Here is a 27,440-nt window from a genome sequence, read left to right as displayed (position 1 = left end):
ACACTGAAATGTCTGTTGTATAAAAGCTCTGTTTATAAAACAATGTGTCATTGCCCTATATGAAAAACTGATCTGGCAGATGGCCCGAGTTCCTCCATGTTAAAGGCACTGCTAGTCTATGGTTTGTGCTGCTATGGCTTAATGGGATTTAAGACTCTTCATTCAAATGAAATATATATAGAAAACTGGGATTATTTTACAGGCTGTTAATCTCTCTCTCTCTTTTTTTTTTTTTCAAAACTGAGCCTGCCCCACGGTTTTAGCATTCGTGGAAAAGTGGAGCGACTGTGAGTGCTACAATCAATGAACGCTAGAGTGCAGGCGGCCTATCAGCTCAGAGAGCCACAGAGATGCCCTGTGGACCATTTCACTAACGTGAAGCGTGCTCAGTGGATTTGACTCACTTCAGCCCCGCTGCCGTGCCTGCCTTTCCAGAAGCGTTCCCATCCTGCTCCACAACGACAGACACGAGGCTTCGCCAGAGCTTTTCCATCACCGACAACTCACCGCTTCGGTGCCCTTTTCCAGCTTCATCCCTTCAAGCTTTGGCTGCTTGCGACTCAGGAGCGAGGCTTTGGTACCGGTCTGCCTCAGCATCCCGGATCATCCAGCTACTTGCCAGACAAATAAAACTCTGGTGAAAACAATTCTTCAAGCTACAGCAGAGGCGCTTCCGGTTCCTTAACTGAGCGTGCAGTTCAAAAATCAGCGCTGCCACCTGATTCCCACTACACATCCCATCATGCCTCACTCCTTCCAGCAGAAAAAAGGTGAGTAAAAAATAGAAAAAACTGGGTGCTGCTGCTGGTTAATGAATGAGGATTGTAGCTTTGCTGAAAAGGGAAGAAATTATCAGCAAACCTTTAATTAATTGAAATGTATTTGAAATTTCTGAATCTGTTGAATGCTAATTTACTTTTGTCCATCGTACAAGAGACAAAGATATTCCAACAGGTTAAGAAATAACATTACAAGCATATGAAATAGCATTTTAGCATTTTGCTAAGTTATCATTATAAACTAAATTCCTTTGTTGGATCTTCTAATTGTATTTAATTTGGCTTCTGAGGTAGGACGAGCTAACCTGATTGAAACTATTTCCCTTTTATTCATCATTCATAAGTCAAAGTAAGAACATCATACCTCAGCAGGATGGCAGACAGCCAAACACTTTGACAGGAAGGCCAGAAACTGTTTGCTAACACCTGTATTGATAAATTTCCATATATCTTTCATGTCAGTCAGTTAATCTCTGAGATCAAATCAATATACTGCTGAATTGTCTGCGCAGCCACAATATGAACAACCATGCAAAGTAACAAAAAAGGACATACAGTGAGTGCAGGTCATGATAAATCAACTGACATCTGATAAGCAAATGGAAGTACCGACTCCAATAAATAATGCCCTCACAGCTTTTATCTGCAATATGTAAAAACATGTAAAATAGACATTTAGTGCAAGCAAAGATGCGATATGAACAATTTCAGGGACCTTTTTGATTCACTTTTGATTTTCATGCCAAGTGTAGACTCCAAAAATCTTCTCGTGAGTGCACAAAGGACACAGAACAAAACAAAGGTGAGTGGTTTAGATAAATCTATGTTCTGCAAAAGCTAAACTCTTGGGTGTAATGTTTTGTTTTACAGTTAAAAGAACGTTAGTGCTCGGTGCAATCCACACTTTGGTTGGAAAATGTAATTTTCTGTTATGTGGTGATGTGTACTAAGAACTGTTTGTGGTCCCGTGCATGCAGAGCACAGCATCTCTGAGAGTGCAGCAGATATCAAAGGTAGCTGTGTGTGTGATGTAGAGCAGATAACAATTATAAGAATGTGTCGAGCGCAGGATCTGTCACAATATGAACTTCCACCTGGCATTTCCTGGGCTGTGGATGCTTTTAATGAAGGCACAAAGGGATGCAGTATATGTTAGTGTTACTAACTTTGAATCAAAAATGCATTCACTGCCAAAAAAAGAGAGCCTTTATTTTGAACTCGATCAAATGGTTAATGAGGTGTGACGCTTATAGGAGCAGATTTTTTTTTCCCAGCAAAAATAATCTGTGGGAGTTTTTCTTTTTTTTTTTCTTTTTTAATCATTCAGAACAAAGAGCTGTCTAGTTTTATATATTAACTGGGTGTGGGTGCTGATGAGGCAGTCAGTGTTGTGAGAAAATGAAACACATTTTGAGAAAACTTGCACATACGTTTTTAAGCTTTGCCTGGAAAAAAAGAGAGTCATGGCACTTTCTTTGTCTGCATATTAACATTTGAAATGTAAATGTGCATTAATAAATTATGCATGATATTTTCCTTGATATTTTATTTACATTAAATGCTGGAATTATCTTCCACTTGAATCCACGTCAGCACCCAGAGTTTTCTGATTTCTGGGGCTTGGTGGGATTGCTTTCATCCCACGTTTCCACATTGGATTTAAATCCATTTACTGCTTCGACTGGAGGATAGCACATAAAAGCTGATATAAAAATATAACAAATACAGGCTGGCAACAATGGATGCAGATGTGGACTCTCGACCAAAACATGAGGGCTAATGTCAAAGCTCCTGTGTTTATAATGAAAGGCGTTTTATATTTGGAACCGCAGTGACTTCCCATATCTGGATTTGAGGTAGTTAAAAATGTATATTAGTCTAACAAGAATTTTACCCAGGACTGCATTCATATTTTAGGAGTTTTCTAGCACAGAAGCAGCAGAGACAAGGAGCTGAAGTGCTGGATGTGTTGAGTGCACTGTTGCTGCTTTGTACGTAGCTCTTGTTGAACTGTGGCCTAGAGCTAGGTGTGTGTAATTCCTGTTTAGCCAGCCCTGTAGACCAGTATCAGCAGTTGGCACTGGATACAGGCGGCTACTTTGACCTGGCAGTGGAAGCAGTGCAACGTGAGAATTTGATATGGTGGAAATCAAAATTGGGCCGCAGCATGATGGAGTGTGAGGGCAAGAGAGAGGAAAAACCAGCAAAGGCAGAGCTGCAACAGTTAAATGGGGGAGGAGTGGGGGGCGACGTGAGAGCTCAGTCCCCGCTAACAAAACACACTGCTGCGACTGCATCTGTGTGGAGTGAATTTCTACAAACTCATGTTTGCAGCAGTGCTCCCACTGAGTGTTCCCCTTCAGTTTTACTTTTACTTGACAAACGCTTTAGCGTCGCTGTGCAGTGGGAGTGAACATTCAGAACATTCACAAGAATTCAAACTGGTTTAGCAGCTTTGAGCCCGGACCGTTTACATCCCCGCAAACCTGTTGACAGGGGAAGATTCCATCAGCACAGTGGAAATACACTCCAAATATTACCTCTGTTGCCTAAACAGTGAGAACAGCAAGGTTGGAATTAATCGTTGTGAACCTGTGCGCTCGGCATTTTCACAAAGGTCTGTTTACAGTGCATCGCTTTTAACACGAGACACTAAAATCACTGGTTGCCATTAGCTGAGACAGCGTGTTTGTGTTTTCTCACTGTGTCACCAAAGAGCTGAACAATGTCTCAATTATGTCCAATCACAGTGTGAAATTAATATGCTGAACTGCAGAAGCAGGTGTTTTCCAGAGACGCAGCACAGCAGTGCTTCCCTACCCACCGCATCCCAATCAGATAAACTTAAGTTACTTTTCATCCATGCAACATTAAATTTTAATGTGGAATTAACTAAATTGATGTAAAACAGTGGAATTCTGTGCATTTTGATGCCTTTGAAGGGAAAACATTAACCTATGTGCATGTGCAGATTTTTATGTTACAATTCAGCATTTCTTCTCTGGTGAGACTCGCATGAACTCGACTAACTGTAAAACTTATATTCTATACAGCAGATTACCAAAAAGGTGTTCAAATAAAAACAGTTTATTAAGATCAGAACAGGAACAAAAGAAAAACAACCAAATAACTAACACTATTACACTGTAACGCTTCTGTTATATACAGCAAATTACCATACCTTAAATAAGCATTAAAATAATTGTATAATGACAACCAAACAACTGATGTTATTATACTGTACATAATAAATAACCATGACTTTACAGTAAGAAATTACAGCAATTTTATTGGAACATTGAAATGAGTTTAACAGCAACTCAACAACTAGCAGCACTTTAAAGCTCGCATTTTTACACAGCAAATTACTGTCGTTGTTTTATTGAAAGAAAACGTTTTTTGAGATAATAATAGAAATATAGAAATGACAGATTATGATACCACAGGATTCATATTCTAGGGAGCAAATAGCTGTAATTTTCTTACAGTAAGACTCAATTGAAAATATAACAGGCCCATTAAAATAATAGTATAATGTGATCAAAACCTGACAAGGCATGGCACAGCAAATAGTTTTTTTTCTAGTAAGAAGCTGCTTATTGAGGTTATAGTGGGAACATTAAAATAACAGAAAGCCTAAAATGGAGTAGATAACATCTTAGAAGCAGCCAAATGTTGTGTCAGTATTTAACAGGAAGATCTTCTGTTCATTTTGTCAGTGTTTAGGTCAGTTTGCATTCAAAAAGCTGATCTTTTTTATCTATCTGTTTGGGAGTACAGTGGTTATAAATCCAGTGCACATGCCAGAACACACAGACAAAACAAAAATGCTGCGATACGAGAAAGGAGCCTTGAAAATTTTCCAGTGCACTTCCAGCATACCAAGATCTACAGCTTGATGCTAACTAATAGGTGTTGTGACAGTAGAGCAGGAAAGGGGGGTCGATTCAGAGAGATGGTTCTTATTGGATCATTACGGAGGGTGGTGCAAAGAAATAAGACCCACTTGTTTACCATTTGAATCCTTGTGCTAAAGCTGCCTGTCAGAATGCGGATACCTCTATTAAAATACAAAACTGAATCCACATGGAGATGCATAACAAGGCTTTGAAATGTAATGTCTGCAAAAGTTGTTTCCAAATTTAACAACTCCTCATGTGCACATGGAACTCGAACGCTTTGCAGCCCTGGGCGTGTGAAAAAAAATGCAAGCCCTCAGATTGTGAAGATAAGTGAAGATGGTAGAGATTGCCGCATGCTTCCACTATTTATTCTCATGTTCCGTGGAAGAAACTGACCCATCAACCAGCAGATGGCACACTGGCAGGAGACTGTTTTCGGTATGTGTGGAAAATTCCAACAAGTTCGACTCTGCAGACTGCATTCCTGGCTCCTCTCGGCTGGCCTTGAGAAAGTCCTGAATCTACATGCTTTGATATGACTAAATTGGAATTCTGGCCTACCATCACGCCTCTGCTCTGACTATAACCTTAGCATGTAGCTTGCTTAGTGAACTCAAGGTTATCCACATAGGCGCACTGAAGAAACTTGCTCCAAAACTTACTTTTCTTGCAAGTGGAATGATATTTTTGTTTTGGAAATAACACGACAAAAAAAAATCTTTCTCAAAGCTTTTCAGGACCTCTGTTGAACAGTGTAAAAAGTACACTGATGACTATTTAGGAAGCACCCTTTGAATAAAATGCATTTGCAAAAATGGTCATGATCGCTTTTTGTCATGAACATATAATAATTGTTCTCCTTTTAGATAAATGTGAACGTCTGCAAGCTCTTTATCTCTGTGATTCTGAGCTGCTGGTAATCTTCCTGTGTGTGTGTGTGTCCGCGCGCACGTGCGTTTAACCTTGTCAAGGGGCACCAAAAAGAAACGTTCAAACTCAAGCATGATTTCACGTCACAATATGACTCATCTGTTAATTAAAAAAGCAAAAGGCAAGATTCTGAGCAACGTGAGCTCATCGTTACCTGCACAGGAAGTCTTTTGAAGTGAATTTATTTATTACACCTCATGTTGCTGTAAATCATGCATGCAGTACGGCGTGTTTACGATCACCTCATCAAACGGAGGATCAAGGAAAACGTACAAATGCATACAATAAGATGTGGAAAACAAACCCTTTTTACTGCCACGCTGCAGTCGTGCCACAATTCAGACCTGCAGTAGTGATTGTGTTTTACAAAGAGAAACTTAGTTGTGGACAAATGCAGAAAGAAAAAAAATGCTTCTGGGATGCATGGAGTTAAAAAAGTGAAACTCAACAATATAAAAAGAAATTCTTTTAAAGAAAGGAACTAAAAAGACCTCTGTAGCTAACAGCATTATCTGTTTGGTGTTACAGTGCGGTTGCATCATGCCTCTCAGAACAAAACTCCACACTCACATCTTTGCTGACAATGAACACTGAAGTTGGCAGAAATTTGCTGTGAAACGAGACAAAAGTGTGCAGTTTATGAAAAAAAAAGTGAGGCAACCTCCGGGCCTCAGGCTTTTGTCAGTGGGCATTTCTATTCAATGACCTATCATGCTCCAAGTATAGGCAATGATACGGCTTAGAGACGTTTCACATTGTGTCAGAAGTGTACACGATTTTTTTTTTAAATGTGCAGCTGTTACCGGTCGGTCAGACTTGAATCACTGTCACAGCCTGTTTATATTGTCTCTGAACGGCGTGGTGCTCAGACAAAGGAGCCGAGACCCAGACGTCACGAACGCTTGTTTAATTGTACAGCCTGAAAGAAGATCAAGGATTAACCGATAAACTGTTCATAACGCGATAATACACTCTCTATCAGTTCAGACGGGGGCATATTGATCAGCCACTCAGCACTGTCTCTCTGTCCTCTGTAAGTGGGTCATTTATTTTTGCTAGGAACTGGTTGAGTAAAAGTTTGCCAAGGATTTGCAGTAATTATCTCTTCCTTCTATAGCCGGGCACAGCATGGGGCCTTGGTAAATTACACATCTCTCTCCGAACTCCTGGATGGTTTATGGCCGTGCATTATGCATAACTGTGCTGGAGCGCCTTAAACATCCCCCAAGTGGATTGAAATAAAGTTGACGCTGCTCTTTGTTTGGAGCTCAACATAGTCTTTATTTGGCAATGCTGAATCGGAGATTGCTGTAAAAGCGCGCGTCTTAATTATTTTGGAGACTTTTCCCCCCCTTTCCCCAATGGTTTGTGAACACCTGGAGTGTTTTTAGTGGGATGCCGGATCCAGATGGGTGGATGCTCGGGCAATCCACGGGGAAATGATGGTTACAGAGTGTGTCGCCATGCAAAGGGTTAATAAAAAAACAAAGAAAGAAGGAAAAGAAAAGGAAACGCAGTTTGTTGTTCGCTGAATTCAGAGGTAAAGGGCTGTGAAAAAGCAATCTGTGGTGTCAGATATTTTAAAACTATTTTCTCTCAGAAAAATTTGACCTGTGGACAGTTAGAAAAAACTGTAAAATAACTCTGAATTTTATACAAATGCATTAAAATACAAAAATGTAAAAGATAGACTACAAAGCTTTATAAATTAAATACAAATCCACATAACACAGCTGTATGTTCCACTAAAATGGATCTTCAGTCACTCTTTGCCCTTTAATATTTACAGTAAATGCAGATCAGATGCATTATTTGAATATTTAATCAGTGCTACCCACTATATATCTCATAAAACACAAGAGAAACCAGAAATGTGAATTACTTGGAGACTTGTGTCTCTTCTTTCGAGGAGACATAAGTCTGTTATTCATTCGACCTAATATTTCCAATAATTACTGTTATTTTGTGTTATATTCTCCAGCTCAGCAAATGCTCCTTCTGTGCCAAGGAGTGAACGGGATGAGAAAAGACGGGGAATCCGTGGTTTGGAATCACCACAAGCAAAGTTTCCAGGGTGAGTCACTGACAGTAAATGCAAGCCCACAAACTCATGAAATGAATAGTACTTTTCAGTTATTGGCATCCCCTAAACGAGACACAGAAGCCAACTATTAGCGAGTAATAAGCGCATAAATTCACACCACTTCTACCCTCGATGTAGGGATGTAACAAATCTACACACTTGGTTCTAGTTTCACGCAGACGCCCAAGTGCTGCTGCTGGTTTCAGAGAGGAAAGCACCAAGTAAAACACACTTCCAGTAGGCTGAGGAGTTTATTCTTGCCCAACTCTGTGAAATGATGCAACAGAGAGTACACATGCCTTAAATTAAAAAAAAAAAAAAAAAGTAGAGTGGGGGGAAGAAAATCACAGCAATGCATTTAATTAATTTTCCAGGAATCTTTCACTTTGCATTTAAAGTGTGCACATCACCTGACAGGCATCCTCCCCTTCCCAATTAATCCCAGTAATCCAATCAGAAAAACAGGACAAGTACATGCAGCATGAAACAGAATACAAGTTCCCCGTCTATAACATTATTATAGCGCCAAAAACACACTACCTATGAGCCTGACATCTCACCTCCTCGCATAATTTAAAAAACGTTATTAAAAATATAAATGCATTCACTCCTGTGCAGTCTTCTTCCTCAGCTCACCTCATGCTTTCTGCAAGTTTCCTACACAATCTCAAAGTTCATTTACCGAAGCTCTCAATTACTAGCAGCTGTTTTAGCGACAATCCGCTCAGATTCACCTGCTTTTAAAGCAAAAACCAAAAGGCAGAGGCAGTGCAAGAAACCGCTATGCGCGCATGAGAATATCACAAGAAAAACTCTCAACCTACCTAGTGAAAAATCTGATTAACTGACAGAAAAAAACCACCCCAAAAACAAAACAAGTGGCATCCACACTGCTCAACAGGCTGCCTACAGTACTTGTGAATAATAAATCTATCGAAGCTTTCCTTTTGCAACAAACCCCGGTGGTGACTCGATGTATTCTCCGTCTATGTGGTCACAGCAAACCTGCAGGAAACCACAAAGAAAAAAGAACCGTGGACATAGAGAGGAGCGAGCCTGTCCGCATGGGCCTAATTAAGAGGGCTGTCTGTGTGCTGTACATGTACGGTCTGTGTGTTAAATGCGACGACGGGCAGCCAAACGATGCGCTGCTTAAGTCATGGAATATAAATTAGTTCTGAGAATTTCGGGGGCCGGGTTTAAGGAACTGGTGACGTCGCCTGCTCGACGTCCTGTGACTGCGGATCGAACCAAAAGGCGGGGGATGTGGCTGCTAAATGTTCAAATTTTTAAAAAATTATACACATTTTTGTGCTTATTTAAACGCTGCTTTTAAGTTTTCTCGCCGTTAGAGCCGCCTTGCGTGAAAATCGGAGGGATATCTGCTCTGGAAACGGGTTGTTTTAACTCGCAGTTCGGGAGGTCCCTCTCCCCTGCCCCGGGAGAGTGGTACGGTCCGGGGCTCAAATTCCGAGAATTGTGCTCGTCTGATTCTTAGAACTGGGGTTCTTAGAAGTGGTGATGCAAGAAGTTTCTAGGAAAGCGCTACCAGGTGATTTTTTAAATTCCATATTATTTTTTTCTGCTTTAATTTGGCGCGAAGTTGTTATGTGTTATTTGTTGCTGCTGTTTTCGACATGTATGCCGGTGCTTTGTGTGCTTGTTGGGCTGTTTGACGGGCTGTGACAGCGCGAGCGGCTGCTGCTCTCAGCCCGGTCGCGCGCTCGCAGTGAGGCGGCGGGGCTGAGAGCGGCGGCCGCCGCTGAGCTCCGGCTCGCGACGCTCGCGCTGACAGCCTGTCCTATCAGGAGGCTGTAGCTACGGCGGGGCTGGATGAGCGTGTGCCGCCCGGAGATCGCGTGAAATCAGGTGTCCGGGCGGTTGCGATCGCTCTTGCCCGGTGATTCACTTTGAGTGGTCTCGCTGCGCTTTCACACGAACTTTGCTGGCAGCGTGGCAGCCGCAGGTTCTCAGCGTTTTTCTTTTTTCCTCCGTAATTTGCTCTAATGGAGCGCAAAGAGCTGCGCACAGCGAGCCCCGCTGTTACCGTAACACTGGAGCGGAAATATTAGAGTTGGAAGGTGTGTGTGTGTGTGAGTGTGAGAGCGATTGAGTGTGTGTGTGTTTTTTTTCCGCGGCAGAGGCTACAAGTTGTCTCTCATGTTTCCACTGTGACAGCTCGCTGCATGATAACCAAACTACGCCGAGTTGAGAGCTTTTCACCCAGACGTGCGCAGTTTCGGTTGTGCAGTAATTTACGCGCAGTCTGAGACGAGAGACCCGAGAAATGAAAATAAAACTATAGATATTTTTAGATTTAAAAATAAATACAAACGCGTCCTATCACTGAAATGAAGTTTAAAAGCTGTGATACTCCTCGGAGGTTTTCTGTTTTACAGGAGGAGGGGGGGAAGTACTGAAGAAAGTACTTCATGATTGGCCATCAGTTACTTTAAGGTGCATTCTGTTCTGGTTCTATTTTCGGACGTGTCTAGTTACACTGAAGTAAATATCCGGTTATGAGTCCCCTGCCGTCTCGTGAAGCCGATTCTTCCTTCAGTTAATTAAATGTTAGTTTTTTTGCTCTCGTGCAGTAATTGACCCAGAAATGCGCTTAAAGACATGCGCTGCGCAGCGCTGCGGGGCTTCACCGGTTTTACCACAGCAAACAAGTCAAACTCTCACTTGTGTTACCCTCCCAGCTGCACCGGTGTGAGTTTAAAAAAAGTGCCATGGTGAGGACATCTTGCGGATGAATTTAAAATTTGGAGGTTATTTGTGTGCCAACAAAAAGTTTAGAGTAATAACTTAGTCAATTCGCTTTTATTTGTACAGCTGCGAATGCGCTGAAGGAGAGCCCCAACTCTGAGACCACAACGCCCATCTTACAGCTCATTAATGCGTAATGCGCAGGTGTTTGCCTTAAAAATGTACAAGTTTTAATGACCAACATGAACTTTTCTCTTTCTGTGGAGTGTATTTAAACCGTGCACATTTATATCGTCTGGATGGTCTTAAAATGCTCACGTGTGCAAAGGAGTTTGTTGCATTGAGCTGTTAACCAGAGGTTCAGAGAGAGAAAGTGAGGGGGAGAGAAATGACTCCAAAGAAGAAATTTAAATGTCTAGACAGTGTTTACTTAATAAATGGCGCCGCCTTCTGGTGATGTGCGTGCTGCCTTCGGAGGATCGTCAGTAACTTGAGCCCAAGTTCATCTACTTGAGGCACACATACTCTTTGTGGCATGGCAGCCAAATACACGAATATTTTATTTAAACTTGCTTTCTTTTTAAAAAATTAGAATAATCTTTATGCTTTTGCCCTTTTTTTGCAGAACTTGACAAAATGGCTTGCGCAGCAGACAGCTGCATACAGTTCACGCGCCATGCAAGTGATGTTCTGCTCAACCTGAACCGGCTGCGCAGTAGAGATATCCTCACAGATGTCACTATCCTGGTCAACAGGCAGCAGTTTCGTGCACACAAGACCGTTCTCATGGCTTGCAGGTGTGTGAAACTAAAATCGGCGTTTGTGCCGTTCTATTTCTTTTGAACAAGCGACTGATCTTTGCATGTCTGCTCCTTTCGTTTGCTGCAGTGGGCTGTTTTACACGATCTTCACTGACTCCCACAAGTGCAACCTTAGTGCTATCAGTCTGGACCCAAAGGTGGACCCAGAGGGCTTTGCCATCCTGCTAGAGTTTATGTACACCTCCCGTCTCACACTAAAGGAGAGTCTGATCATGGCTATCATGAATACAGCTATCTACTTGCAGATGGACCACGTTGTAGACACCTGCCACAGATTCATCAAATCCAGGTGGGTGGAAGCCAGTTTTGTTTTGTTTGTGTTTTTTAAATTGCTGATAAGAATAAATCCATGGCTATGAATACCTCCATGTTTACGGCATCCTCGTTCTCTTCACAGTGATCCGACTGTCAAGCTGCCTAGAGACGAGTTTCTGGTCAGTCCCTTGGTTTTACCTCAGGATGTCCATGCTTACAGAGCCCATGATGTTGTTGACAGTTTGCACAGCCGTGTAGCTCCGTTCAGGGACGGGAGACACTACGGTTCAAACATGTTCAGCGGGGTCAGCACCCCCAGCAACTACCATCTCTACGGGCAGTTTCCCATGCCAGGATTCCCCTTCCCTCTCTGCAAGCTGGCCGATACCAAAAATGCTTTTGCTGACCTCTCAAAGAGCAGCATCCACCACAAGCACTGTCCTCCGCATGACAGCGGCATCAGGGCAGACTACAGCAGAGGCATTGGCACAAACTCCTCCGGCATCATTCACTCCACCACCTATGCTTCCAGGGAGGTAGTGAGAGACGATGAGATGAGGAAAGAGAGCCACGAGGGGGTCAGCCAGTCTGTCGGTTTCAGCACAAGGAAGCGTGCATTTCCCATGTTGTCCCTTGAGCACCAGAAAGACTTGGGCAAAGAGCACGCTCCTCAGGCCGAGGAAGATCTCATCCATCAGCACTATCCCCTGGGAATCTCCACTGGACGCAAGAGCCTCATGAGCAGCCCGCAGAGCCCCCTCAAATCAGACTGCCAGCCCAACTCCCCGACAGAGTCCAGCAGCAGCAAGAACGCCAGCCTCTCCCAAGCTGCTGGAGCGCAAACGCCACAAGGCACGCAGGACCCCAAAGCTCGCAACTGGAAGAAGTACAAGTTCATTGTGCTGAATCAGAGTGCCAAGGAGGACAAGGTGGGGTTAAGGGATCCTGGGCTTCACTCACCTCAACGCCTTGCCCTGCAACCCTACCTCCACCCCAACGACTCGGAGAACCTCGACCCACAAACGACGAGCAAGAGCAACAGCGAGGATCTACCAGTACCCCAGGCTAGTCGCCTCAACAACATCATTAACAGGTGGGTTTTTGTTTGACACGTACACATCTGCATGCTTTAAACAAAACAAGGAAATGTATAGTTGAGGTGATGACACACTGGGCAGATTTTAAGATTCTTTATGAGCACATAAAATTTCTTTTTCTTATAAGAAAAAACAGGCATGAAGTGAAATTCAGTGTTTGTAAATATCAGGCAGGATAGTTGTAGGATTTTTATTTTTGTAATAAAATTTATGTTGGAAGAATCTGATTTGAAATGTCTGACTGGATTAGTTTTCGATTTTGTGTCTGCAGTGCGCTTGAGGGGTCTCTGAGGAATGGCGATGGCCACCCTCCACACTACCTGAACCGCCTCACATGCTCGTCCTGTGGCTCCCAGTCCCCGCAGCACTCGGAAGTCTGTCCCAACCACTCCAGGTCCCGTCTATCAGAGGAAATGTCAGAGCTTCATTCAGAATATTCAGACTCCAGCTGTGGTGAGTTTGAGATTTCTTTTCACCTCCAAAATGAATCTGAGCGCTTTCGGAGCACAAGTCAACATCAGATTTTTCTCTTAAACAGAAAACGGCACGTTCTTCTGTAACGAATGCGACTCCAAATTTGCTGAAGACGAAGCTTTGAAACAACACATGCTTCAAGTACACAGCGACAAGCCATACAAGTGCGACCGCTGCCAGGCTGCTTTCCGCTACAAGGGCAACCTGGCCAGCCACAAGACTGTCCACACAGGTAAAAGCAATTCACGAGTCTCATTTATCTAACTCATCGGCTTTAGAGGCTGCTGAAATCTAAAGTGCTGCTTCTTGTTTTCAGGAGAGAAGCCGTATCGCTGTAATATCTGTGGTGCTCAGTTCAACAGACCAGCTAACCTCAAGACTCACACTCGCATCCACTCAGGAGAGAAGCCATACAAATGTGAGACGTGTGGAGCTCGTTTTGTACAGGTAATTATGCCCTTACATTATTTTATTTATTTTTTTTAAACTCAAGAGTGTCTTACAAAAAATTTTCCCTCTCTATTGTGTTATCAGCTAATCGTGCTAATGCTCGAATCTGAGCTGTAATTATGGGCAGCTGTAATCATTTTTAGCTCGACAGGAGTGCCCATAGACGTGCTGATATAAAACATGTGATGTCTGAAAAGTTAAATTTAAGTTTCACTCCCACTTTTTTTTTTTTCCTTCAAGGTTGCTCATCTGCGCGCTCATGTGCTGATCCACACGGGCGAGAAGCCATACCCATGCGAGATCTGTGGAACCCGCTTCCGTCACCTGCAGACGCTGAAGAGCCACCTCCGCATACACACAGGCGAAAAGCCCTACCATGTAAGCATGATACTTCAAAGTTAGGAACCTCCTGAGTCAAGTCCAACCAAAGCGAGTGAAAATAACGCCGCTGCGCTTTCTTTTTCAGTGTGAAAAATGCAACTTGCACTTCCGCCACAAGAGCCAGCTACGGCTGCATCTTCGACAGAAGCACGGCGCCATCACTAACACAAAGATCCAGTACCGTATGTCCACAGTAGACATGCCCACTGACTTGACGAAAGCATGCTGAGCCAGATGAAGGAAGCAGCTTAAAGGAGGCAATCTTGACCTTGGCATTTATGAACCCCAACTTGTACAATCATCCAAAATTGTAGTGCCACACTGTGTTTATTAGACATGTAAATTGGCTGCGTATGCCATTCTAAACGGGTTTCCACTACATGTGAACGTAGAGCCACATGGCGTCTTAGTCACTTTATTGTTTCTATATAGATATAAATATATATATGTATGTGGGGAGTGTTTTTAAGCTTCGAAGGTACGTATATAAAAAGCTTTATTTTGTTGAGAAGGATGGAATGTAAACAATCAGTTTTTTTGAAAAAAACAGTATTTTATATCAGAGAACTTACTTTTCTGAAAGTATTGAAAATTTTGACGGGTGGTACATATATTTTAAGATAATGGGATTTGCGGCTGTATAGAGTTGTCTATACATGATTTTTATGTAGATGTACGTACATGTTGTCAAGTTGCCATATTCACGTGAGCGGGGAATTAAAAAATAAATAATTGGATTTGGTGTAAAACATATCAGATGTCTGCTGCTGTCTGAGGATGTGCATGAGGTACTCTCTAACCGGTGTCGGGTTCTGGCGTGCACGAAGTGGGCAACTGCATAAATATTGTGACATATTGTGTAATTATATCCGTAGGATTGCTCTCTGCGGGCAGAGCCAATCTAAGTGTTGAAATGCATTTCAAGGTACTGCTTTGTAACGACCAAGAAAAACATTTTGCTTCAAATGTATTCGTATAGGTGTGACTTCTGTTGGTTGATTTGTTTTTCATAAGTGAAGGTTTACAGTTTTGCTCATTGTTCTAGATCCTACGGTAAAAGTCGTGTAAATGTCGAGGTTTTTTGTTTTTGTAGATACACTGTGTATTCAATGTGCCTTTCTCTATGGTGACTGAATTCCTCTCCATTCAGCCCAGCTCTGTTAAGGTACAACTCAAGGACGCCACTTGTCCTAGATCCCTGTTTGTGTGTGAGCGTGTGAGTGTATATTTTTAAATGCTCGTCACCAACCTTTGAACGTGCAGACTCATCATTGTAAAACTTCAGGACTTGTTTTCGGATTGGATTTTTTTTTTTTTTTTTTTTTTTAAACTGCATTAAAATTATTGTACAACGTTATAGATGTATGAATGTAAAATAAAGGTATTGGATTTCTATGTATTAACTCAAGAGTGAGCGCTTTATTATTTTCTTTCACTTTGTGTTCATGAGGAATGTCCCTCGATCTACGGGCACAGATTTGACTGGTGTTCCTGAAACACCAGGCTGAAATTGGATGGCGAGGGTGGCAGTAAACTTAATCGAAAGTATTCACCATGGCTTTTTCACTCAGTTTTCATGTAACATTTCAAACGATTGTACCTTCCACTCTGGTTACAGCCACAGACTCGAACAAAGAGATTGAAGAGATGATTTCAACCTTGTTTTTGGCTTTTGAACTCTTCTAAATATCCGCGTATTATTAGGGTCGGCTCAGCCAGATTTTTCCATCTAAAACCAAGGAAAAAATAAAAGCTGTCAATAACTGAAACACTCATTTACCCCTGACACTTTCACTGTTTAACCCTGAAAGTGAACAAGTCGCTGGATGTTTCTGTGCTATAGTCATTTTTTTTTAAAGTTAATTTCTGCCATGAATTCATTAGTACTGTATACCTCTCGTGCAAGCTTTTACTGGAATTAGGCCATTGGTGTTGGTGGTGCAAGGATCAGAGGAAGCTGTGTGGGAATATGCTTTAATTTTATTGTAATTTCCCAGTTGTAATCACTACAGTTTGATACTCCTGTGAAAAACAGCAGACGGACAGAAACAGACGTACTGCTGCAGAAGCTTGATGCCCAAAATGCTGAAGAAAACAGCAACAGCATGAAGGAGATCAGACAGGCCAACTCCTTTTTGCATAATTGTTTTTTTTGGTTTTTTTTAAATGACCATTAATGACATTTGAACATCTCACAGCATGAAAGTCATTAAAGTATTCTTCTGTAAAATGTAACAGGCTCATTTCAGTCAGCTCGGTAGCTGGAAGGACAGATCACAGCCTGCAGTAGTTTAATGTCTGCGACATGGAGTAACAGAAACAAGCACCGGTACCCTGGATGTTTGACCACTTTGATTATTCACTGGAAAAAAACTTCAAAAATTTTGGCTTTAAATTGTGCTGCTTTGAGTAGGTCTAAATTTTTTTGGCTGCGGTTTTTAAAGCAGAGCTTAAATGTGATCGTCAGCCCTGAAAATCTGACGTGTACACTCCAGTACTCAAAAATACTGGAATAGAAAAACAGTTCTTCAGCAGCAAAAACTCAAATCCTCCAACATGTCACCAAGATCATCCTAAAAAAATAAAAAATAAATCACAAATGTCATGAAAATATAAATAAAATAATGTTTATTTCCAAGAGGCATAAAAAAGCCACAACTTGATAAGCAAAGCGTGCCTGTTATCATCAACATGAACATCACAGCAGGTTTCCTCTCCGGACTCTCTGATTAGTTTATTTCTATATAAAACCAAAAAAAGGGATCAAATGATGACATCTAAACCGTCTGTGAGGTTAAAAAAAACAACAAGAAAACAAAAACTGCAAATGATTGATCCCCAGTGTCAAAGACACATTTTCAGAGACAAAGAGAGGCTGCACAAACTTAACCCAAAACCAGAACTACCCATTCATTGTTCCCCTTACCCCCCACCCCCCGTCCCGCAGCCCCGTCACTGCTTCTGCTGCATGGCTTCTTTCCGTGCAGCGTCCTGCAGCAGCTGAGTGTCCACTTCGTCTGCCGGCAGCTGAACGTAACGGACCACCGACCCACGGATGAAGCAGTTTTTCACAGACAGCTGCAGCAAATGAAAACAGTGTGAAGACAGACAGCCGTCACTCGGTGCTGGAGCTGCTGGTGAGCTTTAAGGAGTGCACATTCAAGGCCTTTTCTAATGTCCGAACTCTGATTTTATGCAACTTTTAAATAAGGAGCTAAAGTTTATACTTATGTTCTTGATGCTGTATTATAACAACAACAACACGGGGAAAAATATCTAACTTTAGTTTTTCCTCTTGACCTCATTAAAAACTGAGCAGCAGCAAATGTTGCAAAATTCACATACATGATGAAAACAAAGCTTTGTGTATAATAGATGAAAAACACAATCAATGTAAAAGATATTTGTGTAAACATATTTGTATAACTCGGGAGGAGCTGTTGTCTGTGTGTCTTTTTTGGGGGGCATAATTGAGCCCCTAATTATTTATCATGCATCATTCTGTGTGGAAAACAGAAGTCCTGTGCAAATTTTCACCGCTGGAATATTCATCTAATCAAAAGATTCATCAGGTAGAAGGGCAGCATCTCTACATTCTCACATACAGCAGCAGAGAATGTAGTTTCTTTTACTGGTTGTACAGACCTCTGTAGCAGAACCTTAAAAACCTTGTAAGTACACGGCAACAGCCTTTTTTTTCTGTACACTGTAAAACCGTAAACTCCTGTTTAGCAGCGACAGCCTCATCTGTTTCTGTAGTCTTTTTTCCCCCTGTATGAAATGTAGAAAGTCTCCAGAAGCAAAACTTACCATGTGTGGATATTTCTCCGGATCTGTGACGCTGATGTCTGTGAGCTTAATGTTCAGGTACTGAAACACGCAAGCAGAGGACAGCGATGTGAAAACGGCATGCAGAAATTTAAAAACTGAACAGCTTCCGTTTGAAAACAAATGAATTATTTCCAACCTGGTCAACAGAATGAAGCGTTCCACAGATGCTGAGGAGAGAAACACACACATTCATGAACATGACTCTGTTCACAAATACAAACCAAAATTGCTCAATTGATCTTTAGATTATGAGGCTTGGGAACAGCTCATCGGTATTTGGGTGGAATTTACAGTCAGGTGTGCCCAGGTGAAGCAAACACGACTTCTGAGGTTTTCTTTCTGACCTCAGGATTTCCATGCCAGTTATTGATTAATTTATGGGTATTTAAACATTTATTTCCACAGGTCTGGGTGGTGAAACAATAAGAATTATCACCAAAATATAATATTCAGTAATTTGCACATATTTTAGAAGCTGTACTGGAAACGACAGGCAGCAGCACAAACCTGTTGTTTTATTTTAAAACCGTCATTACTGACAGGCATCAGGACCCTGCTCCAGGGTTTAACTCTGAGAAGGGAACAGTTAGTGTTCAAGAAAGTCTCATTGTAGTTTGTACAATCTACTCCGTCTATGAAAGAAAGCTCTGATACCACCACTGCAACACGGAAACAAAGCAGACAGGTTTGTGACTCTGATCTCACAAAACATTTTATTCCGCTTCACTTTTATCCGACATACAGAAGTTGAAGTAATGTTAAAACAAATGTAATTCTGCGGCTGTGACCTGACAGGCTGCAACCTGGATTCAAAATCTTACTTTAAGCTACATTTTGTCCAGTTTCAGTTTCAATCCTGTTTGAAGATACTTCAGATTTTATTCAGAAACCGCCCCCCCCCCCCCATCATCTCCAACAAGAAGTCAACCACGACAATCATTTCATCAGTGGTCGTCAGTGTGACCAGTTACAAGAAATAAAACGTTCTGTGTTTTATGTCGACAGTTTCATGCAGATTAGTTCCATTTAAGCAGTGACAGCTACGGTAATACGTAATAAATATTTCAGTGCTGAGCTCATAATAAAGACTCAGAGCCCACTGATCGCTGTCTAAGGCCTTTCACTGATGACTGATTGCAGAAGTGCGTAACATAACGAACTAACCTGGAACTCTAACCTCACAAACTGAACAACCACAGAGTAAAACACACAGGAAATGTTGTTAGCTTGACTTTCTGAGAATGTGTATGACTGAGAGTGAGCTGTTTGTGTTGGAATATTCTTGCAGAATTCAATAAAACGGAACTAAAGCTGAGAAGTATTAAAAACTGCTGCAATGAAATGAAAACTAATAAAAAAAATCAATATTCAAATTGTGACTGTAGGAGCGCTGCTGCGACTATTAACGAAGCTCCAAACAGCAATCGCTGACCAAACAACACAGGCCGGAAAACAGCAGGTTATGTGAGCGAATTGAACACGAATACTAACCTCAGGTCATTTTTGAGCTCCACCACGACGTCCTTCCCCACCAGCGACTTGAAAAACGAGTAAAAAAGCTGCGGAGCAGAAACACATGCTAACGTTAGCTGCACGGTTAGCGTGGCGGTGGGTTGTTTTGTTTTTTTTTAAGCTGAAAGAATAAAGGTTAGAGAGAAACACCGAGGTGTGCTCGGGTCAGAGGCTCTCTCCTGCCGCACCTATCTGCTATAAACTCTACAGAAAAGTCATAATTTCATCGTGAATCCTTACCATTCTTACTGCTGCCCTCTCCTAGCGGCGCGTCGCCTGTCGATGACGTATCAAACCCTTAATATTCCTGAGACACACCAGGATGTAATTACTAAAGTTCGCCACACAGAGGCGACAGAGCTAAGCTCAACGTTCATGCACAGTTGTTTATCTAGTTGACTTAATTTTATTGCGATTTCCCCAAAAATACATTAATAAATAAATAAAAACTTCATATGAAAATATATTTCAGTTAAATAAAATAAAATATAATTTAAAGAGACAATAATTAAAAAAAGCTTAACACTGTCAGCTGACATTAAACAAAATGCTTATGAAAAATACAAAATCTTTTTTTTCTGGTGCAACCAAAGAATAAATAAATATATGTTGGAAGTTTATAATTAATGCATCCAAAGTTTCAAATTACATCTTCTAGGAGAGGGTGTGGGTCCTTAATTAAAAAACAAAACAAAAACAAAACACGAACTTAATAAAAATGACTTTTAAATTATATTTATTTATTTTATTTAGCAGAAAAAAATGCACAATGCAAAGACAGCTGGTACCATAGTCGCTGTAATTACATTTCTGTAATTATGAATTTGTTTGTCTGTAATTTGTTTTTTCAGAATTTATTTGTATTTTTCCTTGAACTTTGTCATTTTGGGATTTTTGTTTTCAGCTACAGACAGTTACTGTATAACATGAAAGGTAAGGAAAACCATGATAGGGCCTTCTAATTCTCAAATACTCAGGGTGGAAAACACAGAAACCGCTGGTGTTATTTCAGTCATATTTTAAAGTCAACATATGTGTAAAATATTTGCAGTGGAGTACATTCACACACTTGGACTTCATCAGAGACTTTGCTCTTCTCTCCTCAGCCAGTTCCAAAAGAGTTACCAACTAAACCAACAGAACTGGCTAGGCTGTTAGCCTCAACATCTACACCAAGAAAACACAGCCAATGTACACCAACGCATGTCTTCAACCATGTCTATAACTATTGGTGACTATTCCCCAAATATGCAGCATCTTCCAGCCAAACAAATACTCAAACATGGAGCTGCACAGAAGAACTGGGGTGTGTAAACATGTGTCATGAAATAAAGATGAGTTTTAAGGTGGGTAGAACATGTAGTAAGCATGACCCTTTGATGGAAAGAGGAAGAAAGGCTGATCAGAGATGAGTGTGCTGGCTGAGCTACAATAGCTGGGTCTCTGATGGGAACAGGAGCAAAGGCAGAGGCACAAAAGCGAGATGGGTGGAGGTTACAGGCTGCAGCCTTACGACAATGAAGAGGCGTAGTAGTAGAAGCAGTTTGTACTGAAAGTGCACATCAGGAACTGTGCCACCTCACCTTTTTAGTCACAGCTGATTAAAGAGAAAATGTAGATGTATTTCCAATAACACCAAGCCAGAAAGTCCCCTTGAATAAATTGCAAGTCTCAGACTGCCTGCAGTTCCTTTAGGTACCAGCAGATGGAGGCAAATCACTGCAGTGTGACCGGTCTGGTCCTCGCAGCAGATTGTAGCGGCCTACACTCCAAGTTTTAAAAGCAGTCATTTGTGACGTGACATAAAACACACACACAACATGTAATTCAAGCTTTAATATTGGAATTCATTGGAGCATCATTTGCACATATTAAAGGCAAACATGTCTGTGCAAGATAATACTGTGCGGTAAACATTCATCAGCTACTGTATAGTGTAAAAACTCCAAATGAAATGTAACAGTTAATTTAGAAGCAGGTTTCAGGTTCAAACTTACGTTCCAATGCGAGCTTTGCAGAAATCCAAGAAACTAAAAAATGAGTTTACATACATTTGAAGGCTGAGTTAGACACTGGTACACCCATTTAATGTCTCACTAGCACTCAGATAAGTAGATAACTAAGCTAACTACAAGCTAGTTAGCTTAGCTTAGCATAAAGACTGGAAATAAAGGGGAACTGCTAGCCCGGCTCAGTCTAACTTACAAAGTGAGTTTTTGAGGATGACAGGCAGATGAATTTTTTAGACCTTTGGACAGGTGCAAAGCTAAGCCAACTGACTTCTCTATAATGACAGCACAGATATGTGATTGTCCTCTAAAATGAGAGACAAGGGTTTTTTAAAAATATTTCCAGAAATGCAGCCAGGAAGCTGTACCTCTCAGTCTCACTTCACAGGGCGACCCGTCTTGGAAACGTCTGGATGCACAAAAAAAAGACAAAGAGATGTCATTTAGTGTATTATAGCTGTCTGGAAACCTGAGTAGGTTCCTTGCTGTCTTTGCGAGACTCACCAGGTCTTCCTGGTGGTCTGTGTTTGCTGGTGAGCTCTGAGGTGTCTCTGTAGTCTCTTGGTTTGGGGGTCTGGGGCTCTGGCACACCCGGTCGGGACTTAGCAGGCAAAGGAGGGCGGCTTAGGCCCATCCCGCCTTCTGAGCGTGAGGGCACCACTGGTTTCTTTTGTGATGGGGGATGCAGGCTGACTGGTGTTGGAGGCTGAGGTTTGTTCTCAGAGCAGGTGAAGGAGCGGTTGCGTGGAGTGGGCACCGGAGGACGATCGGTATCTCCATCTGCTGTTTTGGAGGATCCAAATAGCATATCTGGGGGTATGAGAAGGTCCTTCTGTTGTTGGTCTTGGTCTTTAGACCGACCATGTGATTTGGTCACTGAACCATACAACGGGTTGTCAAACATCTCTGACGTCTTTCCGTTCTCACCCCTGTCAGAGAAATCATAAGTTAATGACATCGGTTTCATTTTCTATAGAATCAGATCAGATAAAGGTTTAGAGGTATTTTTAGAAATGAAACTGAAGTGTCTTCAAACCAGAAAGAGGCTAACACTTACACAGAAGCAGGCTTTCCCGTGGGGCTGCGTGTGCTCACATCGTAACCCTTCTTTGGCTCTTTTCCGGCTTGTCCACCACAGGGAACATTTCGCGGTGGCATGCTGTAACTCCAGCCTTTATCTATCACATTCCCACCTCTGAATGACACTCCCATGTAATTGGGGTTAGAAATATCATGTGGTTGGTTGCTACAAGACCTGTTAACCAGAAAAAAGAAGAAGAAAAAAAAAGAAAAATCACGCTGAGTAGTTTTGATGGTCCAAACCAGCAATCAAAATTAATCAGGCAACAGAAAAACTTGAATCGCAGTCTCATAGCTGCTATTTATGCCACCAGCATGACAGTGGATTGTCTTGCTTCTCTTAACTTTGATTCACCTTCTCCCCAGAGCACACTCCGTCTCTCCAGCATCTCTTCCACCTGCTCCCAGCTCTCACTAAAGAGCACAGTCTTATCTGCAAATATCACGTATACAACGACCGCCTGACCTCATCTGTCAGCCTCTCCATCAGCACTGCAAACAAGAAGGAGCTCAGAGCTGATCTCTGATGTAATTCCACCCCCACCATGAGCCCATCAGTACCACAGTTCCTGTCTTGGCACCCTATCATCAGCCTGTCATATTCTCTGATCCGCAAAGGCACAGTGCAGCTCGCCCTGACCTTCCCATCCACACTTCTCCATCAACATCTTAAAACAAACATCCCATCTGTAGAGCTCTTTCTCAGCATGAAGCTGCTGTTGCTCACTGATCATCGCCTCTTTTCTTAACTAGCTTCAACAACTTTCTCCCTTATCTTCATGGTATGGCACATCATCTTTATCCCCCTGTAGTTAGAGATCTGCACGTCACCCTTGTTCTTGAAAATTGGTGCTGGTTAACCTCTTCTCCCTTCCTCAGTCATTCTCTCACTTTGCAGGATGATGTGAAACAATCTGGCGAGAAAGTCCCCTGCCCTCCATCTTCATACCTCCACAGCTATGTCATCAGGACCAAATGGATTTCTTTCTGCTTCATAGCTGCTCTCACTAATGCTCTGCACTTCTTATATTAACCAACTTTGATCCATCTGCCCTCCTCTCTCTCATTTTTTACAACAATCAGCTCCTTCCATCTTCTCAACGCACTCTTTTCATCTGTTAGTATATTTCCATCTCTATCCTTAATCTCCTAATCTGCCTCACATCCTTTCCTGCTCATTTTTGTCTGCCTAGCCAAGTTATACAAGTCCTTTTGTCCTTTCTTCATGTCCAGACTCATACACACTCACTATAACCCTTTTCCACCTCTCTCTCCCTTCTTATACTCCTGTTGACTTTCTTCATCTCCCTGACTTCACAACATTTTTCTTTGCTAACCTCTTCATTAGAATACTTTCCTGTACATCCTCCTTCCACCACCATGTCTCCAAAGGATACGTCCAACACCTTCCTGGAAGTTTCCCTCACTACTTCTTCATTACTCTACTTTTCCAGTCATTTGTAACTCTTCCCTACCACCCAGAGCCTGTCTCAACTCCAGCCTGAACGCTTTACATCATTCTTCCACCATTTAATCCCTAACCCTGTCTTCACTTACTTCCTCTTCTTGATTTCCAAAGTCATCCTACAGCCACCCATCAGATGATTGTGAGAAAACAGCAATATATGATGTCCCGTATATCGCAACGATTCAAAAGTATTAAAAATGGATCAACTTTCGTGCAACAGGCTCATCTGTGTCACAAAACTTTCTCCCACAGTCATATTTTAACACTTGTAAGTGTGGTTTATGGCTGTAAATTCAATTTAAACTCCGGTGTGCACATGTTCCATATGATAGTCTTTACAGATGGACATTGACCAAACATTTTCAGGTTCTAAAGAGGTTTTTCAAACTCTTTGAATGACTTTAATCACAGAGGGCGATCATAAGCTACACAAAAATGTTGACCATATTAGACCTATCCCACAGGGTGATTAGAGAAATTAACCATATTACACTTTTTGAAGCTTTCTCCAGAGTTCCTCTATGTCAAAGAAAGACATCGAACTGGTGATGCTCCAAGTCAGGTACAGAAAAAAAAAATCTGTGCTGAATAAAACTTTGACTTTTTGCCAGTGTGTGTAAAACTCATTATTTTGCAGAGGTTAAATATGTTTTTCAGCCATAGCACATCTCCTGTTCTTATGAAGTTATGATGGGTTAAAAATGCTGGAAAAATCTTCACAGCAAAAAGATACATTTCTGCATGACTTCATTCAATAAATTGAAGTTATTTTCCTGAAATAAAACAACTGATTTTGAGGGTGAGAATGTTTTTCGGATGTGGTTGATTTTATACGTAACGAGCCATGACAGAACATAAGGGAATGCACAACAGGTTCACAAAAAACCCCCAAATCTTACTTATTGAGGTCTCCAGATTTGCCTTTTGAGGCGATGGGGTCATCCCTTTCAATTTTGATGAAATCTGAAAAAAGAACCAAAATGAGAATAAAGCTTCAAGAACCGAAGAAGAAAAAAATCGAACAAATACGTCCTGTGTCGAAGCTCAGCCTCACCGTATAGCTTCTCGGTGGGCTTGCCCTCAGAGGTGCGTAGCTGGATGCCACCTGTCAGTGTTCCCGTCTTCTCCCCGTGGTGAGTCAGTGTGATCTGAAACTCGGTGTAGCTGATCTCAGCGGCTCGCAGCGCGACACAGCCCTCTCCTTTAGGGATAACACACCAGCAAACTGTAAGCGCTGCTGAGCCCACCGTATCCAAATTACAAGCTGTAATGCGAGCTCATTACCGTACGACTCGTCGCTGTCCGTCGACTTCACGCATATCAGGATGTGCTGGTCCAGAAGGTACTCAGGGTCAGAGATGATAGGGGTCAGCTTTAAAAGACAGAAACAATGACTATGAATAACGACTGACTGATGCCATAACTAAGTAGTGTGTGCTGTGAGCTGTGTCTGTGGTTTACCTCTACTTGGTTGCCAAACCAAACTTTTATAGACCCATCGGAGTGCTCGCTGTTCTCTCCCTCTGTAGTCTTTACAGTTTCTGTTAGAAATGCTTGCTTTTAGTCATTGTAGCCCGTTTGATGAGACACTTCACCCAATATTCATGCATACATACATGCATGCTCTGGCCTGCAGTGCTGTTTATTCATATTGATAGTTTTTGGTGTAACCTTTTTCCCTTTTTTTTGAGAAGTCTACTGCAAAGATCTTGGCTGTGCATGACATCAGTGAGAGTAGATAACATATAATCTCAGGCACAGCGAGGGTGGACTTCAAGGTTAAAACAGTTCATTTCAAGCATGAATAAAATATAAATAAATAAATAAATAAATAAATAAATAAAATTTTAAAAAATTAAAAGATTATTTTGCATTGTGAACAATGCAAAGCTCCTCTAGTAGAGTCCCAGAATAAGAGCATGGAACTGGAAAGGAGAGGAATTGGTCTACTTTAAATAGAGTAAGCAGTTTAATGTAGGAAGTATTTTCTCTCTAGTGTCTACACACATCGACCAGAAGAAGTGTGCAGCTAGCTGACACGGCAGTATTAATGTTTACATCCTGTCACACTGTGAGCAGCGGCTTCTCGGCACGGGTAGGTGCACACCGATTTCTGCACAGTGGTACTACGAGTGGGTGTAGCTCACCAAAGAGAAAACAACTCCCAGGAGAATTTTCTCACAGCCAGGCTTGTGGGGGATTTTTGAGTAATAAAGTTGTGGTTTCAGGAAAGTGTATTTGTCACCTGGTGGCAGGATTCTTTGTATTTTTACAGATTTGAGTGTTTAATGTTTGCTTTTTCAATTTGTTTCCCTTTGAGTGCCATCAGTGTCAATTGCATTCTGACTGTGACTCATAGACAGCACTTACAGTCCAGAGGAAGCATGATTTTTATGTGATTTTGAGGCGAACTGTTCCTTTAAAGCAGAATCTAGTGAGATGCGGTCAATCAGAAAGAGGAAACCTACTCTCCAAGAAACTGGAATGGAATTCGATGAAGAACTTGGTCTTCGATTTTGTCGACAAGATGGCCACACAGTTCATGATCTGAATTCCACCAGGAGGCGCACTGCTGGGATCTGAAAAATAAAAGCGGCATCAGACTGCGGCTATTGAGCGGACTCATCTGTGGCGTAGGTTGGGTGGGTGGGGGTCATACCTTGTTTGGAAACGTACTGCGAGGCAACTCCAACTTCAAATGAGGCGAACACCGGGGAGTGGTCACTTGTCATGATGTTATTAGTGCACCCTGCAAGTTCAAACAGACACTTATAAACACTTCTGTGCATATTTTACACATATTTAGCCTGAAAGGACGTCTCAGCTGCAGTTTCACTTCAATCTTTGGACACTTTTGCGTTCAAGGGTTTTTTTCTTATTTTCTAAGTGCGAAACAAAACGTGAAAACAAAAGAAGAAGAGCGCGAGGGCCACAGAGAATGAACATTAGAACAGTGGAAATCTGACTCTGATCAGTCAAAAATCAGAGGTTCTGAGAGATGCAGAGGAAGTAAATAGATGTTAATCTGCATTGTTCTACCTCAAAATATGGAGGAAAGGGTGTAGTTTGATGGTGGGATCATCATTTGTTTTTCAGTTGGACACAGAGTCCACATTCTGTAAGGAGGAGTGCTGCATCAAATGTTCTGTGCTGGTTTGAGCTTAGAGTGAAACAAAAACAGCTAACAAAAGGTCAGTGTGTGTGTGGTCCTGGTGATGAGCTCATGAAGTTGGCTGAAGAAGTGACGAGCGTATAAACTGCAGTCAAAGTCAAACGGCCTATTTTGCCGTCAGATTTCAGATATGCAGATTTTGTTTACATTTCATTTCATACACTTGATAGTAGCAAACTCTGAATGAGCGGGTGTGTCAAACTTTAGTCTAGTACTGTACATTTTTATACATTATTGATCTATATATAAAATTAGTTAACGATTATTCTCTATATATTATAAAAGGTCTAACTTTAGGAAATGTTCATGGTTTTGCTACAGCTCAATGAAGACTGCAGTCAGCAGCAGCAGTTGAAAGATTAATACGATAAAATGGCTCATTATTTATTTTATGTAGGCACCAATAAGTTCATATTGGCTGCTTGGTCCAGTTAAAGACAATTACTTGGAATTAATCAAGTGAGCTAAACTCTCTTTTTCCACATAT

The 27,440-nt window shown here is 41.7% G+C and overlaps 3 protein-coding genes across 5 annotated transcripts in view; 1 reads left to right on the top strand and 2 right to left on the bottom strand.

Moving 5' to 3' along the window:
• Positions 1-67: 67 nt before the first annotated feature.
• Positions 68-16,377, top strand: bcl6aa (BCL6A transcription repressor a). 3 transcript variants are annotated; one of them, XM_005919733.3, is made up of 10 exons: positions 68-770; positions 7,593-7,685; positions 11,029-11,200; positions 11,292-11,513; positions 11,622-12,572; positions 12,848-13,029; positions 13,115-13,282; positions 13,367-13,497; positions 13,741-13,878; positions 13,967-16,377. In XM_005919733.3, the coding sequence occupies exons 1-10, from the start codon at positions 743-745 to the stop codon at positions 14,108-14,110; spliced, it is 2,229 nt and encodes a 742-aa protein (XP_005919795.1). In that variant the 5' UTR covers positions 68-742; the 3' UTR covers positions 14,111-16,377. The 3 variants fall into 3 exon arrangements, with proteins under 3 accessions (XP_005919795.1, XP_005919796.1, XP_005919797.1); XM_005919734.3 differs by lacking the exons at positions 68-770; positions 7,593-7,685 and adding an exon at positions 9,160-9,246; XM_005919735.2 differs by lacking the exons at positions 68-770; positions 7,593-7,685 and adding an exon at positions 9,512-9,775.
• A 115-nt stretch (positions 16,378-16,492) lies between these two features.
• smx5 lies at positions 16,493-19,568 on the bottom strand. The gene is made up of 5 exons (XM_005919732.3): positions 19,465-19,568; positions 19,204-19,271; positions 17,849-17,879; positions 17,692-17,751; positions 16,493-16,959 (listed from the first exon to the last, which is right to left on the bottom strand). Exons 1-5 carry the CDS (start codon positions 19,465-19,467, stop codon positions 16,834-16,836), a joined length of 288 nt encoding a protein of 95 aa, XP_005919794.1. The 5' UTR covers positions 19,468-19,568; the 3' UTR covers positions 16,493-16,833.
• Positions 19,569-21,045: 1,477 nt separating this feature from the next.
• The window catches only part of inpp5d (inositol polyphosphate-5-phosphatase D), a 17,549-nt gene continuing 11,154 nt past the window's right edge, over positions 21,046-27,440 (bottom strand). The window contains exons 19-27 of the mRNA XM_005919738.2: positions 26,441-26,530; positions 26,250-26,360; positions 25,243-25,322; positions 25,066-25,153; positions 24,836-24,982; positions 24,681-24,744; positions 22,291-22,488; positions 21,738-22,162; positions 21,046-21,642 (exon numbers count right to left, since the gene is read on the bottom strand). Coding sequence (XP_005919800.1) covers positions 21,611-21,642; positions 21,738-22,162; positions 22,291-22,488; positions 24,681-24,744; positions 24,836-24,982; positions 25,066-25,153; positions 25,243-25,322; positions 26,250-26,360; positions 26,441-26,530 — 1,235 coding nt within the window. The 3' untranslated portion in view covers positions 21,046-21,610. The remainder of the gene's footprint in view (positions 21,643-21,737; positions 22,163-22,290; positions 22,489-24,680; positions 24,745-24,835; positions 24,983-25,065; positions 25,154-25,242; positions 25,323-26,249; positions 26,361-26,440; positions 26,531-27,440) is intronic.

Source organism: Haplochromis burtoni, unplaced genomic scaffold (assembly GCF_018398535.1).
Source record: "Haplochromis burtoni strain Fernald_Lab_line unplaced genomic scaffold, NCSU_Asbu1 Contig_13, whole genome shotgun sequence".
In the NCBI taxonomy this organism is placed as follows: Eukaryota; Metazoa; Chordata; class Actinopteri; order Cichliformes; family Cichlidae; genus Haplochromis; species Haplochromis burtoni.
This window is presented reverse-complemented; position numbering and strand designations above follow the sequence as displayed.

Excerpts from the sequence above, each read along its gene's own strand:
- smx5 (XM_005919732.3), bottom strand. Across the intron at positions 17,880-19,203 it reads GAGCTCAAAAATGACCTGAG|CATCTGTGGAACGCTTCATT; the intron begins GTTAGTATTCGT and ends TTCTCTCCTCAG. Across the intron at positions 17,752-17,848 it reads CGCTTCATTCTGTTGACCAG|TACCTGAACATTAAGCTCAC; the intron begins GTTGGAAATAAT and ends TGCGTGTTTCAG.
- bcl6aa (XM_005919733.3), top strand. The coding sequence starts at position 743 with ATGCCTCACTCCTTCCAGCAGAAAAAAG. Across the intron at positions 13,498-13,740 it reads GTGGAGCTCGTTTTGTACAG|GTTGCTCATCTGCGCGCTCA; the intron begins GTAATTATGCCC and ends TTTTCCTTCAAG. Across the intron at positions 13,879-13,966 it reads CAGGCGAAAAGCCCTACCAT|TGTGAAAAATGCAACTTGCA; the intron begins GTAAGCATGATA and ends TTTCTTTTTCAG.